Raw genomic sequence first — 16,554 nt, 5'->3', positions numbered from 1 at the left:
GTACATACTTTGCAGGATTTTTAAAGAATTTATTGACACTTTTTCTTATATGAATTTAAGTCTTAGGATGCAGCACTTTTACATTCAAATAAAACAATAAGCATGTTTTTCTCAGGTATATAACCCTGAACATCAGCATGACTTTCACTTTCAGTAAATTCAAATTTAAATTAGTAAATTTGTAAGGGTTTACTTTTGCAATTAACATTTCTTGATTCAAATAAAATTGAATGTCTATTAGGTACAAAACCCTGTAATTTTAAAAATAAACTTATATAATCTTGTATTATTAAGAATTTAGTCTCACCAAATTCATTAAATATATTAAAAAAAAAATTCCAGGTTAATTTTCCTATTTATCTTTGAAATATAGTCTCTGCTAAATAAATACAAAATGATGACATTATGAGAAAGAAGCTAAATATCTGAAATGACTCAGTCTTCAGTTTAGGTGAGTAAGTTATGTTTCTCATGTTTATATTGTTAGATTCGCAGTCCACCCTTTTACCTAGTTTTTTCCTAAGGCCTACAAAACCTAATTTGGCAGCACTGTTTTCTCAGACTTTTCGGGTCCCTCCAATATTTAGTGATTTTGCTTCGTTGGTATCTAAATAACATATGAAATTAAAGAAAGTAAAGTATATTAACAAAGGGCCACCCCTCCTAACCAAGAAAAGAAACTATCAGTAGGATTACAATAGTATTGTTAGGTGCCTTCAAGTCCATTTCAACTCACAGTGACTCCATATGACACAGTAGAACTGCTCCATAGGGTTTTCTAGAACTGCCTGATAGGGTTTTCTAGGCTGTTATCTTTACAGGAGCAGATTGCCAGCAGTTTCTCCCACAGAGTGGAGTGGCTGGCAGGGGAGAAGGGGTTGAACTGCCAACCTTTGGGTTAGAGCCGTTCCACCACCAGGGCTTTTTATTATGATGGTAGACAGCACAGCAGCAGACAGCAGCAAACATGAGAATGGGAACATAAACACAAAATTTTAAAATTAAGCTCAGCTTTTAATTAAAGTAATTATTTTGAGTGAATGGAACAGGTATTATGATAGAATGGCTGTCACTCTGTTCTCTGACAGGTTATGACTGAATAAAAGACAAAAGACACTTTCAGGGAAACTAATTGAAAAGCACCTCTTAAAGCTAATGCTCTTAAAGCTAATGCTCTTACTACTTACACGATATTCCTCTACGTCATGTATCTGGTTTTGAGCAAAAACTCTCTGAAGACATCGGGATAACACCAAGTATGCCTCGTCCAGCAGCTTCCCTGACACTGGGTTGCAGTCCTGGGTCACCTGGGGTACTGGGACAGGTTCTCTATGCTATAGGAGGTAGTCAGATCACAGGCAGTGGCTAATGTGAAAGAAATACACCCAGCCTGTAGCTCCTAGTACCGAATGTTGGTTTGTGGTATAGCACATTATTAAAAGTAGCTACTGTGATGCATACTTATTAAAGATGCCTATCAAAGTTAAATAACTTGGTCATTTCATTCACTGATTTAAAAAAGAAAGATACCAACGCTTAGCCACATGATTTCAGAAAAAGGGTATTTTAACTTTTCCAAGCACAAAGGGTTGCATGAGGTCACAGAAGCCACAAAAACAAGCTTTGAATCCTGAAAACTGATTTAAAAATATATCAGATAACCTGTGAGAGCCTGTAGGGAAAGGTATATAAGAATTCTCCCCTTGCTGCATCCAACTTATGAAGTCCCTTAGGGCTACAATATCTTTCATTTGATCAGCCGCAGTTTGAGAGCATGGAACAAGAATGGGTTCCAGAAGATGAAAAGGAATATTTATCCACATGTTCCTCTGCAGAGGGAACAGCACCCCTTTTTTGGGTTATTTTAGACTTGGACTTTCCTGTAGTGTTGGAATTATTTGGCTTGTTTTCCTTTGTAGGCAAGTTTTAAAATATCAACACAGCTGTAGGCAAAGGAAGAGATTATTCAAAAGGCCCAAGCACAGGTAGCATAAAAAATGGAAATGAAACTAGCTTATGTAGAATCGGGCAAGGTTTGCCTTGGTTTTTTGTTTGCCTTGGAAGTCAGAGAAAAACAATGACACAAACGAAACAACACATGGGGGGAAAACTCTCTTTAGAGTCAAATGCGGAAGCTCAGCATCATAAATTTCCTACTGGACAAGCGACTAGAAGGTAAGAGATTGAGGAACACTGCTAAAGAATGTTGTAGCGTTTTTTTGGTTCCAAAAGCGGTCTGTGCACCTGTTGATGTATTTTCCAGGCCCTTGAATGATAACAATTTATGACGCTATTAATACTAAGCCCAAGATTTATCAGATGTGCAGTTTGTCTTGTGGCCAATATAACCTCATAAAATTTGGGTTACACTGGGTTAAAATACAGCATTCTGTTATAAGAGTTACTCGGAGCATTTAAATCGGCTAATCCTACGAGAACCGCGCATTTAGCCTGCCTATTAGGGAGAAGTCTTTAGGGATTCCTACCAGTTGCAGAACCAGGCTTGAGGGGGCGGTCCGTTGCTGGGTGAGGTAAAATGGAGGCAGCAGGGGAGGAGTGGGTCCTGGAGCCAAGACGTTGTTTGTCTAATCCGTCCAGGCCAACCACAGCCAGCTGAGCTTGGCGCACGGAGAGCGCATGTGCGTGCTGGGGCTCCAGGAAGGGCTGTTGCCGAGAAAACAGCACAGTAGAAAGAAACGTGAGACCAGGATTGTGGGAGACATTGAGAGAGACATGTCAACAAATTAAGTTCATCAGGTCAGAGACATAATAAACGGTGTGAAGGAAAAAGAAAAAAAAAAAAAATAGAGAAAGGGAGAGAAAAAACAAGACCTAGTCAATAAATCCATTCAACAGATGTTTTCACACTGACGGCCAGGCCTGTCTGTCTGGCTAAGGAGGAGGTGATGGCAGGAGGCCTGTCAGTTTGAACTGATTGAAAGAAACAGACCTTTAACCTCAAGAGTAACATCAGCTTAGACTCATTTCCCATCTCGATACCAACGTTTTGAATACAGCCCCAGAATTGTTGCAACACCAAGTCATTTGCCTTCAAACTGCCAGTGAGGCTCGATTCTGAAAATTCTGTGGTGAACTTATTTTAGTAATATTATTAATGAAATGTATGGAGCCTCTAAAAATTACCAATTAGATGCGTATGTGTTGAGACCTTTCAGCCTTCATATAATGTACAGAATAATGATTTTTTATGGGTATTGTATAGTATAATCTCAATATGATAAAAACTTAGTTTTTATAGAGTATTAAATATATTTTCAGTGATTTAACAATTTTATCATTCTTCATACTTCTCAAGTTATAAAATCAAAGAACCAGAGTGTGAAAGCTTCTGGAAGACTCAGTTTATTCCTCTGTCTCTAAAAAAGACAATCACTAAAACACAGCCAATCTAACCATCAATACTTCGTAGTGAATATTTCCTCTTTCTTCAACATCAAGGAGTTTATAACCTTTGTGCTGCTTTTTAGGCTTCTTTCCTTTTCCATGTTCTTGAACGTGGAAAATGATTGAACAGTGGTAGGAAAGCATGATCTTTACACTTCATGCATATGGAAAATGACACTCCAAAAGGTTAACAATGTCCTGAAATACAAATGTAATTCCTAGAATTTTAAAAATGTGCATGCCTGTCTGCTTTGATCTACCTGAATAGCATTTGCTCTTTCAAAACTTGGCTCAAACATCACCTCTGTTAAGGACACCTTCCCTTAACCTTCCTGTTAGTTTCAGCGCTCCCCTCTGAAAAACCAAAGCCGTTGCCATGGTGTCTATTCCGACTCATAGCAACCCTATTGGTTAAAGCGCTTGGCTGCTAACCAAAAGGTCTACAGTTCCAACCCACCAGTGGCTCCGCGGGAGTAAGATGCGTCAGTCTGCTTCCATAAAGATTACAGCCTTGGAAACCCTGTCGGGAAGTTCTACCCTGCCCTATAAGGTCACTGTGAGTCGAAGGCGCTCCCCTAGCACCCAACACATTCCATTAAAGTGTCGTATTCATCTTGAATCTCCAGTATGAGGCCTGGCACATCTTAAGGGTAAAAATTACTCAGTAAGGAGAAAACAAGCAATATATACAACACATTTGTACTCAATGCATATTATGTGGTTCTATGTAACTGTATGTAGCTTTATATATAAGAGTTAATGTTATGTGTGACTACATGTTACAATTATGAATATGTTTTGCTATAGATCATAGTAGATGACTCCTCAGTTTAGAAAAAGAAAATAACAATAATTTAAATCTAGCTTTAAAAGACATTATAATTAATGTGCATGTCATTACTTCTGTTTTGTTCTGAAGAATAATTAAACCTCCAATCAATCAGAAAGCCATTTTTCACATACTCAGACTTTAGACATTTGCTTTGATGATTGGGATAGCTTGGGTCAGAGATCTAGTTCTAGTTATAATAGTCGTAACAGTTTATACAAAAGTCTAATTCTCGTGTTTTGTTGAGTGTTTCCCGTGTTCAATGGCTTGAGGATACAACAGTAAGATTGACTCTGTCCCTCCTCACATGAAACTTACAGTAGTAGGGAATTCAAGTATATCATGATGACTGTGGAGGTTTTCTATCTAGAAAAGACAGTTTTTTTTCCATATGATCTAAAATGCATATTCCTCATGTTGGTAGCATCTAACCCTTCTAGCTCTTCCAATCTCCTCTTTAACCCTCATCTAAACTAACGCAGAAGGCCCTAAGTGATCACCCTACTTCCAGTACTAACCATCTTATCATTCTTGCAAGAATTCCCTTCCTAAAGCCCTGCTGGAAGCAAGGAGTTGACACAGAAAGGTTTCTGAAGGTAGACCAAACTTTGAAGAACTTTCTCAGACTGTCATCTGGGACTTGCCTTAACCTGAGGCCAACCTACACGTTCAATCTTAGATCTTCTATTACTTTTCTAGGTTCTAGCCAAAATCTTATTTAGTGTTTTAACAGATATCATCCCTGGAGGCTGCATTATGGTATCTTAGGGCCCTGAGTACTTTCACCTTTGTTGGCCCCTTTCTCCATTAAAAAAAATAATAAATTTAAAAAATATATGTATAAAACAACTTATATTTTATAATTGCATTGGTATAAAGACAAATATAATTCAGACTGGATCCATTATTATATAATTCATTATTATCATGTTAATTTTTCTTCAGTTTAAAAAATATTAAAATGGAAACCTGTTGCAGGCCCCTAAAATTACCTCAAGCCCTGGACCCTGCGTCTGCTGTGCCTAGTGGATACATTGGCCTCGATCATTCCTGATTCCATCGAGGTATCTTTTCTGTATCACCCTTTATGGGTGCTTATGGAGCTCCACATTTAGCCCTCATATACATCTTCTAAGGTCCACTTCAAATTCTACATAAAGCCTTTTTTAAGCTCCCATGTTAAATGTGATTTTCTCTTTCATTAAATTCTGTCTCATTCCCTATCATAGTTTTTCATATATTAGAGTTATTGCATGCAATAACTTTTTACTGAGTTCGTACTCTGTGCTGAACACTTTGCTAGTGTGTTGAAACTTTTCTATGCTTTCTTTCTAGTGCATAAATGGATAGTGAAATATTTGTAAGTATAATAAAATTATGACTATAATGAGTTTTGCATAGGAAAATTGCAGGGTGCTATGAAAAACTACAAAGAAGAAACTGATGTAGGTGGTCAGGGGAGTTCCCTCTTAGAAAGTGACGTTTAATTTGAGATGTTAACAATAAATTGGAATTAGGCAAGTAAAGATTATGGGAAAGCTCTAGATACATTGTGTGTGAGTGTGTGTGTGTGTGTGTGTGTAATGTGTGTATGAAATTACCTTTCCTTGTATAATATTGAAAGCTTTTTGAACCAGGCACTGGATTTAACTCATCAGCCCACTTATCTCATGCTGCATTTTATATTTTTTCTTATCTTTGTAGAAGATAAATAATTGTTTGCACATTAAACATAAGAATATGCAACAGATATTTGCAAGGAAAAAGCCATGATTTTTTCAATGTAAATCATGACACCATCTTACTATTTTTAAGAGTGCATATTTATTGCTTTGAGTTTCTTAAAGCCTGTGAGATAATGGGCAACAGTTTGTAACCTCATAAATACAATAAAATTTCACAAGCAGGCAGGCAATATCCTACTTATCCAGTATTCTAATAGTCTTGCCATTAGAAATGTGGCAATATAGGTTAAGTGACAAATAACTACTTATTCAGTAATTTATTCATCAAATATTAGTGTTCATTTCATCCAATAACTATTGTGCAACCAGAAGGCAACAGGCCCTGTGCTGGGCTATATGGAGGCGAAAGTGAATTAAGCATGGTTCCTGGTCCAAGCACCTTAATACTAGTTAGTAAGTACCACCAGGATATGGGCTTTACCTATTGAAGGTTTTATATCCATTCACAGGACGATGTTTCATATATAAAGACCAAACCTGTTGCTGTTGAGTCGATTCCAACTCATAGTGACCCTATATGACAGAGTAGAACTGCATTCATAGGGTCTCCAAGGAGTGGCTGGTGGATTCAAACTGGTGACTTTTTGGTTAGCAGCCAAGCTCTTAACCACTGCGCAGCCAGGGCTCCTTTTCATATATAGTTAGTGCTCAATGAATAAATGTTAAATGAATAAAAAGGAGATATGTAATGATCCTTAGAATCTTACCCTAAGGATAAAATAAAACAAAAAAGTATATTATTAGCAATCATGACATAAGAGAATCAAAGAATGACTGAAAGAAAGTAAAGACCAGACAAAACAATTATCAAGGGACATTATAATTTGCATTAGTTATCGAAAGAAATTAGTGTTGGAGCCAAGAGACAATGATGGAAAAACTTCAATGTAATGTGGATTATTTTTCCTTTGTGCTTTTGTATGGTTTTCAAGTTTTCTGAATATTACCTATATTAAAACTTTAATTAAGAAAAATGGTAAACGTTGAACCTTTCAAACGCCTCATTAAGACAGATTCATAATCTCTGGACCTAGAGCAGAGACAGGTCAAATATTTTTTGAACCTTCTGCCAAAAAAGGACTATAGAGGAGATAAAATATTTTAAATACTGTCTGGTTAAGCAAGTTCATTTTTAAAAAGAGTTTCTACAGTATGTTCTTTTACAAAGAAAGACGGTTTCTAATGTAGAGGGCAAATAGTGGCAGTTCAGTAAGCCACACAATATCATGGAGTATATTAGTCATCAAGTTATCACAAAGTGCTAAGCTACCTTTATTTCAGATGGTATACTTCCTCACCAGTAAAAACCATGCTTCCTGAGAAGTTGAAAAGAGATTATACTGTTCTGTTGTAGCTAGAATTGATCTCAGCATTCCAGCATTTTTTTTTCTATTGGCAGCTTTGTTGTTGTTGTTAGGTGCTGTCGAGTCGATCTCCACCCACAGCAACCGTCTGTGACAGAGTAGAACTGCCCCTTAGGGTTTTCTAGGCTGTAATTTTTATGGGAACAAATAGCCAGGTCTTTTTCCAGTGGAGCCCCTTGGGTGAGTTTGAACTGCTGATCTTTCCATTAGCAGCCCAGCACTTAACCCTTGTACCACCAGGGCTCCTTATTAGCAACTTTAATGAGAAATAATTTTGGCTATGGTTTTTTTTTGTACTTCTGGTGGCAAAGTGGTTAAGAGCTCAGGCCGCCAACCAAAATGTTAGCAGTTTGAATCCACCAGCAGCTCCTTGGAAACCCTATGGGGCAGTTCTACTCTGTTGGTTGCTATGAGTAGGAATCGACTCAGTGGCAAGGGGTTTGGTTTTTTGAAGTATGAAGTGCATATTTCTCTCTTACATAGAAAATTAAAGTGTTGAATGGTTCAGAACTTATTGTTATTAAAAATTAGATACCCAAATTAACATTTTATTTATTGAGCACCATTGGAGAATGTGTGTCGTGCCTCTGAAGTGAATAGTAACCCACCTAAAAAAAAATTTTTGATTAAAATATATTTTAAATATACTATATTAAGTCTGTTTTCTTACGCATAAGTTAGTCTTTCCTTTTTCAAGTGATTTAATTGGGGTCTTTATTTTAATTGGTTACTTTGCTGGAATGTGATGTAGGAAAATTCTCTGAGATTATTGAGAAACGTAAGCACTTTCCTTATACGAGTGGTCTCAGGCCACTGTGCCTGTGCATCATTTGTCTCCTCCCATTGACAAAAGCTACCAAACTACTTTCACAGAAGAGTTACTATGCGTCTATTGCACAAATTCCTAATGTTGCCAGTAAGATGTTAATGCCATTGTGGCCCCAGCATCTCAGAGTCGTAGGTGATAAGCATCGCCATCTGTTTGAGAAGTGGGGAGGGATATGTCCCGAAGTCCTGTGTATGACAATCATATTGGTCTTTCTTAGAGTAAAGTATTTATTCAGGGGTGATTTGCTAATTAGGATTATGAAGGAATAAAACTTCTGGGTTAATAAGTCTTCAAGGTTCTATTATTTTATTTAAGCAGTGATTTGGGGGGTTTGCTTTATTTTTGTTGCTGTTTTGTTTTTGTTTTTATTTTTGTTTTGCTTCTTGTTGCTACTACCCAGGGACCAATTTTATGGCATCTGGGTTTTCACTGTGTTCTAGATGGTTATGTTGGTTTCCAGATATATAGGGCATTACTCATTCTGTGCTATACTCAAAACCCCCATACAATTTCAGGGGGCAAATAACAACAGAAATCATAAATTATGTGTTTAGTGTTTGAAATAATCAGAATTCTTTGAACCTTAATAAAAGATAAGATCTAAAAGTAAGTGAAAAAAGATCATGAGAAAAAATCATTAGTATAAAAAATACATTTCCATTAAAAATTCAATTTGTAAAGCATTTATTGTTTGGTGTTATGAACAAATTGAATTTTCTCTTTCGTTCACAGTATTTTGAATTTCAGAAGTCTTGGTTTTACAGGAAATTAGAATTGGAAATATCTCTTGCAAGATGCCAGGGGCTAATGGGACTGTACATGTTCTCAAGTTTTTGTATTCTCCAGGATGGGTTTAGAAAGATTAATGTTAGAGTTTGTTAAATAAAATATGCATGTTAATAATTTAAGGGTAGCCATTAAATAAATAGAAATAATGTGTATAACTTTAACATAGACAGAAAAAGTAAAACAGAAGCAAAACGAAGAGAAAATCTAAAAATAAATTAAGAAAAATGGAAGCATTTAAAAGCCTGAAAAAACATAAATCACAAAATAAAGATGCAAGGAACAAATCCCTGTGTGTCACTCAACACAGTTAACGTGAATGTACCCAATTTACTAGTTAAAGCTGGATATGGTCAGATCGAACTAAATATTAAAAAGGCCATATTTTGTGGCAGAGCAAGACTGAATTAAAAATTGGAAAAAGATATATAAAGAGAACACTAACAAACCAAGAGTCAAAACCCTGTGTAGCCATATTAAAAATAGACAAAATAAACTTGAGAGAAAATTATATAAAGGAACAAAGAAGGATAACTATAAAATAATAGAAATATTCAATTAACCAAACAAAAACTATAAAGTTGTAGGGACCTAATAACATGGGCTCAAAATGAATAAACGTAAACTGGCAGAACTGTAAGGGAAAACTGAAAAATGCACATCACAGAAGATTATAACACATTATTACAAAAATGAGGGAGGTTATAGAAGATTTGAATAACACAGTTACTTAGCTTAAAGATATATTAAATTTTGCAGCCAATAAACATATATGCTTTCAAGTATATGTGTGATATTTACAAAATTGACCATTTGGATAAAGCAAGTGTTAATGAACTTTAGAATTAATATCATATAGACCATGTACACTGACCACGTTATAGTCAGGAAAGTCCATTACCAAAACAGAAGAAAAACACACTCTTTAAAATTTAAAAACACATACCTAAATAACTCATTTTTCTGAGTGAGAAAACTACTACACATACTAAAAGTATTCATAAAAAGATTTTGGAACGATGTAAATTAAGAACTTAAAATGTGGATTTGGAACAGAAGAAACAAGAAATTAAAATGTGTAAATGTTAAGAAAATGTCAAAAAACAAAGACACTTTAACAGCAATTATTTCTGAGTACTGATAATATGATTGGTTGTTATTTTATTTTTTTGCTTACTTGTATTTTCCAAATTTCCCACAACAAACACACATTTTTACATTCAAACTTATTTGGAAATGTTATATTATATCACTGTTTTAGGTAACTAAATCTGCTAAGGCAAGGTGATGTGTGTGTGTGTTTATAATAAAACAAACACGGATATTAGTTTGGATTTGGACAAGGCAACTAGCTGCAAGCTACTCACGAGCAGAAACCCCGACTGCACTGTTCTCCCAGTTGTGAACGCAGAGCCTGGCACGCAACAGGGGCTCACTAGGTGCTGAGTTGGAGACTGTGTGTATTTACATCATAGAAATACAACTGTTTCTAGTCTAACATTGAGGGAAAAATCTGCTCTCTGATTTTTTTTTTCTACTAAGATGCCGAATCTATGTTAACGTAAAAATCGTGGGTTTTTTTTTTCCTTCTTCACATTGTATGAAGTCTGTCAACGATTCTAGGTCACTAAGATACCCTGTAGTATTTTGTGTGTTACTCACCAGTGTGTTGGGACAATCATCTTACCCCATTAGAACCATAGAGAGTACAGGGTTATAGAGTTCAGAGACTGTCTGGTTGTTGTTGTTAGGTGCCATCAAGTTGATTTTTTAACTCATAGCAACCTACTCTCCTGGAAAATGTCATTGAGTATGTACAAGTGATTCAATATTTCACTGAAATATTGGACAAGACACTGGTCAATGACATCTGGCTAAAGACTAGTGTAGTGCAGAATAAGACCTTGATATAGTACCTGAGAGTGGTGGTCTCCAAAGTGAGGTGCATATGATAATCTGCTGGGATGCAGAAGAAAATAGCAGAGCTTCTATTCATATTTGATTTTTAAATAAAAGTACAAGAAAATAAACTATAATAAGATTTAATGTATGGATAGACACTGAAACTTGTACCCAGCCTCCACCTTAGGGGTCTTGTAGCAGAAATTCCCTGTGAGGTATATCCTGAGGTAGGAAAATGTGTTCAATTTCAAAACTTACTACAAAGCTACAGTAATCAAGATAGTGTGTGCCTGGCATAAGGTTAGGCATATAGATCAAAGGCACTGAGTTGAGAGTCCAGAAACAAACCCTCACATTTAAGCTCAAATGATTTTTAAAATTGGTGTCAAGATGGGGAAAGAATCATCTTTTTAATAAACTGAGTTGGAAAATTGGATATCTACATGCAAAAGAATGACGTTGAACCCCTTCTTACACCATATACAAAAATAAACTCCAGATAGATCACAGAACTAAATGTAAGAGCTAAAACTATAAAACCCTTTGAAGAAAATTAATTAGTAAATCTTAAATATGACACTAAAATCACAAGTGACAAAGAAAAAAATAAATAAGTTGGATTTCATTAAAATTAAAAACTTTTGTACTTCAATGGATGCTATCAAGAAAGTGAAAGGACAAGTGACAGAATAGGGAAAAAAACAAATTGTAAATCTGATAGGAAACTTGTACCAGAATATATAAAAATAATTCCTACAACTTGATAATAAAAAGACACCCCAATTTTAAAAATGGGCCAAGTTTCAGAATAGACATTTCTCTAAAGAAAATACACAAATGGCCGATAAATATGTGAAAATATGATCAACATAATTAGCCATCAGAGATTTGCAAATTAATACCATAATGAGACACTACTTCACACCCCTAATAGAATGGCTAGAATTAAAAAGACAGATAATAACTAGTGTTGGTGAGGATGTGGAGAAATTACAACCTTCATACACTACTGGTGGGAATGTAAAATGATGTAGCCACTTGGAAAACAGTTTGGCAGTTCCTTAAAAAGTTCTCTTTGCCATGAGACTAGAAGAACTAGATGGTGCCTGGTTACCATTACTGAACATTTTGGTCAGAGATTCTGTAGCAGAATCCTGATCAAAAGGGGGGAAATGCAGAACAGTGTTTCAGATTCTTATGGACTCCAGACTTTCTGGAGCTGTGAAGGCTGGAAGAACCCCTGAAGCTATTGCTCTGAGATCATCCTTAAACCAAAAATATCCCCTGAAGTATTCTTAAAACAAAACAATAGTTTAGCTTAACTAGTAAAAAATGTCTGCTTTGAGCATTATGCTCTTTTAAGAACTATCTGTATGGTCAGCAGTTCAAATCCACCAGCTGCTCCTTGGAAACCCTATGGGGCAGTTCTACTCTGTCCTATTGGGTTGCTATGAGTCAGAATCGAGTGGACAGCAGTGGATATATAGGATTAAAGTGACAACAGAAACTCAAAAGATAGACAGGAACCTTAGGGGGCATTGAATTTATGTTAATGGAAGAGGAACAACTCAGAAAGGGATGGTGATAATGGTTGCACAGCTCAAAGAATGTAATCAATGTGACTGAATTGTACACATAGAAATGGTTAAATTGGTGTATGTTTTGCTGTGTATATTCTCAACAACAACAAGAAAAAAGTTAAACATAGAGTTCCCATCTGATACAGGAATTTCACTATTGGGTATATATCCAGGAGAAATTAAAGTATACATCCACACAAAAAGTGTACATAAATGTTTATGGCAGCATTGTCCATAATAGTTAAAAAGTAGAAATAATCCACGCCCATAATTGAAGAATGAATAAATAAAATATGGCATCCTTAAAATGGAGTATTATTCAGCCATAAAAAGAAATGAAGTTCTGATACATACTACAACATGCATGAAATTTGAATACCTGCTAAGTGAAAGAAGCCCATTACAGAAGACCACATATTTATATCGAATGTCCAGACTAAGCAAATTTAAAGAGACAGAAGGTAGATTAGTGATTACCTACAACCTGGAGTTTTGGGAGACATGGGGAATAACTGCTAAAAAGAAAAAAACAATCCAATTGCTACAGAGTTGATTTTAACTCACAGCGCCCTATGTCTTACAGAGTAGAACTGCTCAATAGGGTTTCCTTGGCTGTAATCTTCACGGAAGCAGATCACTGTACCTTTCTTTGGTGGCATTGCTGAGTGGGTTCGAACTGCCAACCTTCAGGTTAATAGTCAAGTTCAAACCATTTGTGCCACCCAGGAACCTTGGCTGCTAATAGGTACAGGGTTTCTTTTGGGGGCTATGAAAATTGTTGTGATAGTTTCACAACTCTGTTAATGTACTAAAAACAATTGAATTGTACAATTTAAATGAGTGAACTGTATGGTATGTGAATTATATCTTAATAAATCTGTTAAAAAATAATGACTGTTATTTTATCATAATACAACAAAGTGTCTATCTCATTAACACATGAAATAAAATTTATTTTAAAATAATGTTTATTTTATTTTTATCTTACTTTTTTCAGTATGTGTTTTGTAACATATACAATACATTGACAGAGTGGTGCTTTATATAATTTGTAAATTTATATTTATATATTTGTTTATGTATTTTTATAATTAATATATATAGGTACATGCTAAAATATTTTATTGCTTGTGATAAAAAATTGCAAAATAATTCATGCATTGGATGGTGAAGTACTCCTTTCATGTTATGTAAAAACACAAAAAGAAGGTGCCTCTAACACTCTAAGGATAGGTAGCATTTCTTAATTCTAGTGTGCAAGAGTGTGCGCAGTCATAGGAGAAGCTGGATTAGCACGTCAGTGTTCACCAGCAACAGGAAGCACTCATTTTTCTCCACCATCCTTCCTTCTAGTGCCAAGTGGTGGCCCTTAGGGCAGATTCAGGCACAAAATAGATGATGTACCCAGGTCCTCACTGATGGCTTCCAGTGAGGTCCGGTCAGTCTCACTCCCTTGTTCTAAGGTTTTCCTAATTCCAAACATGAGTCTTTGTCTATCATTATCTTAAATGCCAGCAAACAATACACACGAAAGCACAAAGGAAAGGTAAAATTTTGTATATAGAATAATGTCCTCATTTTCAAATCATGAGAATCCATAAACAACACATCCCATGACTCACAAGGCAGGGTTGTGAGCCCGAAAACTTTAAAGCTTTCAGCTAAAGCATCACGGCAGAATCAGAGGGGGTTGATTTCAAGTGTAATTGGCCTTTATGTACATACGTATTGAGAGTATGTGTAGTGTTTAGTTAAATCTTAATTCTGGATTGAGGTTTAGAGGTTTATGCTAACATTGCCATTGACCTGTGAGCTGAAACTACTTAACAACATTGTTCCTCAATTTGGTAGAATGTTTGTAAACATTGCTACCTTACACACAGGCCATTTAAATAGCTTCCGGAACATTTGTCCATATCCTTAGATATAAAGGTGCCAGAGATGTTATGGATTCTGTTCCCCAAAAAGATACATTGAAGTCCTAACCCCTGTACCTGTCAATGTGGCCATGTTTGGAAATAGGACTTTGGAAGATGTTCTCAGTTATCACAAAGTCATACTAGAGTAGGTTAGTTCCGAATCTTATATGACTGGTATCCTTACAAAAGAGAAGAAGACATAGAGACAGGGAAAGAGAAAGGATACCATGTGATGCTATGAGCTACAAGTTAAGGAACACCCAGAGTTACCAGAATCTGGGAGAGAGGCATGAAACAGATTCTCCCTCAAAGCCTCTGAAGGAATCAACATGCTGACATCTCAATATCAGACTCTCAGCCTCTAGAACTCGTGAGACAATAAATTTCTGTTGCTTAAAACTACCCACTTTGTGGTATTTTGTTATGTCATTCCTAAGAAACTAATAACCAAACCAAACCCACAGCCTTCAAGTCGAATCCAACTCACAGCAACCCTGCAGGGCAGGGTGGAACTGCCCCATAGGGTTTCCAACGCTGTAAATCTTTACAGAAGTAGACTGCCACAGCTTTCGCCTGTGGAGGGGCTGGTGGGTTCCAACTGCCCACCTTTCACTTAGCATCCGAGCGATTAAACACTGTGCCTCCAGGGCTCCTTAGGAAACTAATACAAGGGGAAAATAAGTGACCAATTTCATTGCACTGTGTGTTTACATATGTGACAGGGTCTTGCTTTAGAGATATTTAAGATCCAACCACTTTGTAGAGTTCTTGAAAAATGACTTCTTTAAACTAATGGGGATTTTACTCCACTATAGAATACAAAAGAAACTACATTTGACTTCTCAGATGAAATGAGTAATTAGTCCACATTGAGTAATTTCTTTCACAGTGAAAAAAAGTAAACAAGTTATATTTTTGTTCCTTTGTTTCTCAGCTTCTATATTTTTACCATTGCCTGTAGAAAAAATGTTCAAGTAGGCAGATTGAAATTATTTTGATTACATAACAGCCCAGAGAAAGACGATATTGTGCAATGGCCTAGGCTAGCATCCTCTCTCTGGTTGGTGGTCAATTAACAGTACAAAATGAATAGAGTTCTGGTCTAAAAATAATAGCCTGAAGATAAAGAAGGAAAAAGAGGTTTCATTTGAATATGATGAATCTCTTGACCATTTCCTTTATTCCTCCCCTTTGATGATTAGAGTCCAGATATAAAACAAATCATACTGAGAGGATGACAAGCAATAGGAGTCACTGCTAATGAAGACACATGACTTAAATGGATTTATCTTGAAGAGGTGTTCCCACGTGAGTAGGATCAGAGCTCTTGCAGAATCAGGCATTAAACCTTCATCACTCAACCCAACAAAGGTTCTTACTAAACTCAACAGTAGGAGAATCACCCATGATATTTTACAGCCAGTCTCCAGATCCTAATGGTTTTGTGGAAAGTTCCAAATATGTCAAACTTAAGACAATGTGTGACTTTATCTCCATTTCACCCTTCCCCCAAAGTAAGTGTGGATCAAAGACAAGTTATTTACAGTCTCTTTTGTCACTAAACTAGAAAGCAATTTCTGATAGCTTCCTGCTAAAATGTTTGGCTAACAAAAAAGAAAAAGAATATTGTTTAACCTGTATTCATTTTGGCATTTAACCACAGGATCCTCTTAAAATAGAAAATTCTCCTCTTGAAATAGATAAGTGTTTGAGGAAACACACAGCTCAACTCATAGCATGTAAGAAAACACCTTAAATTGAATAAACACTTGTCACTGTAGCTTGAAGTTGAAAATTGCTGTTTCCTCAGCAACCAGATCATTAACAGTAATACTAAAGTACATTGGCTAAGATGAATGTAACATAATACCTCTAAAAACAAGTTGTGTATTTTTTGAAAAGAATGCCTTTGTTAAATATTTCTTCAAACTTAAAAATAAAGATCACAAATAAAGCAATTCACAGTTTAAAACTGTTCTATAATTATTTCTGGACTTTGGTGGAATATATTTATTCATTCATTCATCCATTCATTCATTTAGTATATATTAAAAACCTACTAGGTGTTATGCACTGTATCAGAAAGTAGACAATATACAATGGTGAACAAAACAGACGCAGTCACTGACCTGTGGAGTTTTCAGTCTAGTGAGGGAAACAAACATTAATCAGAGTTTTGCACAAATACACATAAA

General features: G+C 35.8%; 1 protein-coding gene across 1 annotated transcript in view; it reads right to left on the bottom strand.

Moving 5' to 3' along the window:
- The window catches only part of HDAC9 (histone deacetylase 9), a 700,487-nt gene that overhangs the window by 328,211 nt on the left and 355,722 nt on the right, over positions 1-16,554 (bottom strand). The window contains exon 13 of the mRNA XM_004377428.2: positions 2,487-2,664. Coding sequence (XP_004377485.1) covers positions 2,487-2,664 — 178 coding nt within the window. The remainder of the gene's footprint in view (positions 1-2,486; positions 2,665-16,554) is intronic.

This window comes from Trichechus manatus, unplaced genomic scaffold (assembly GCF_000243295.1).
Source record: "Trichechus manatus latirostris isolate Lorelei unplaced genomic scaffold, TriManLat1.0 scaffold00050, whole genome shotgun sequence".
NCBI lineage: Eukaryota > Metazoa > Chordata > Mammalia > Sirenia > Trichechidae > Trichechus > Trichechus manatus.
Note: the sequence above shows the minus strand (reverse complement) of the source record. Positions and strands in the feature narration are given on the sequence as shown.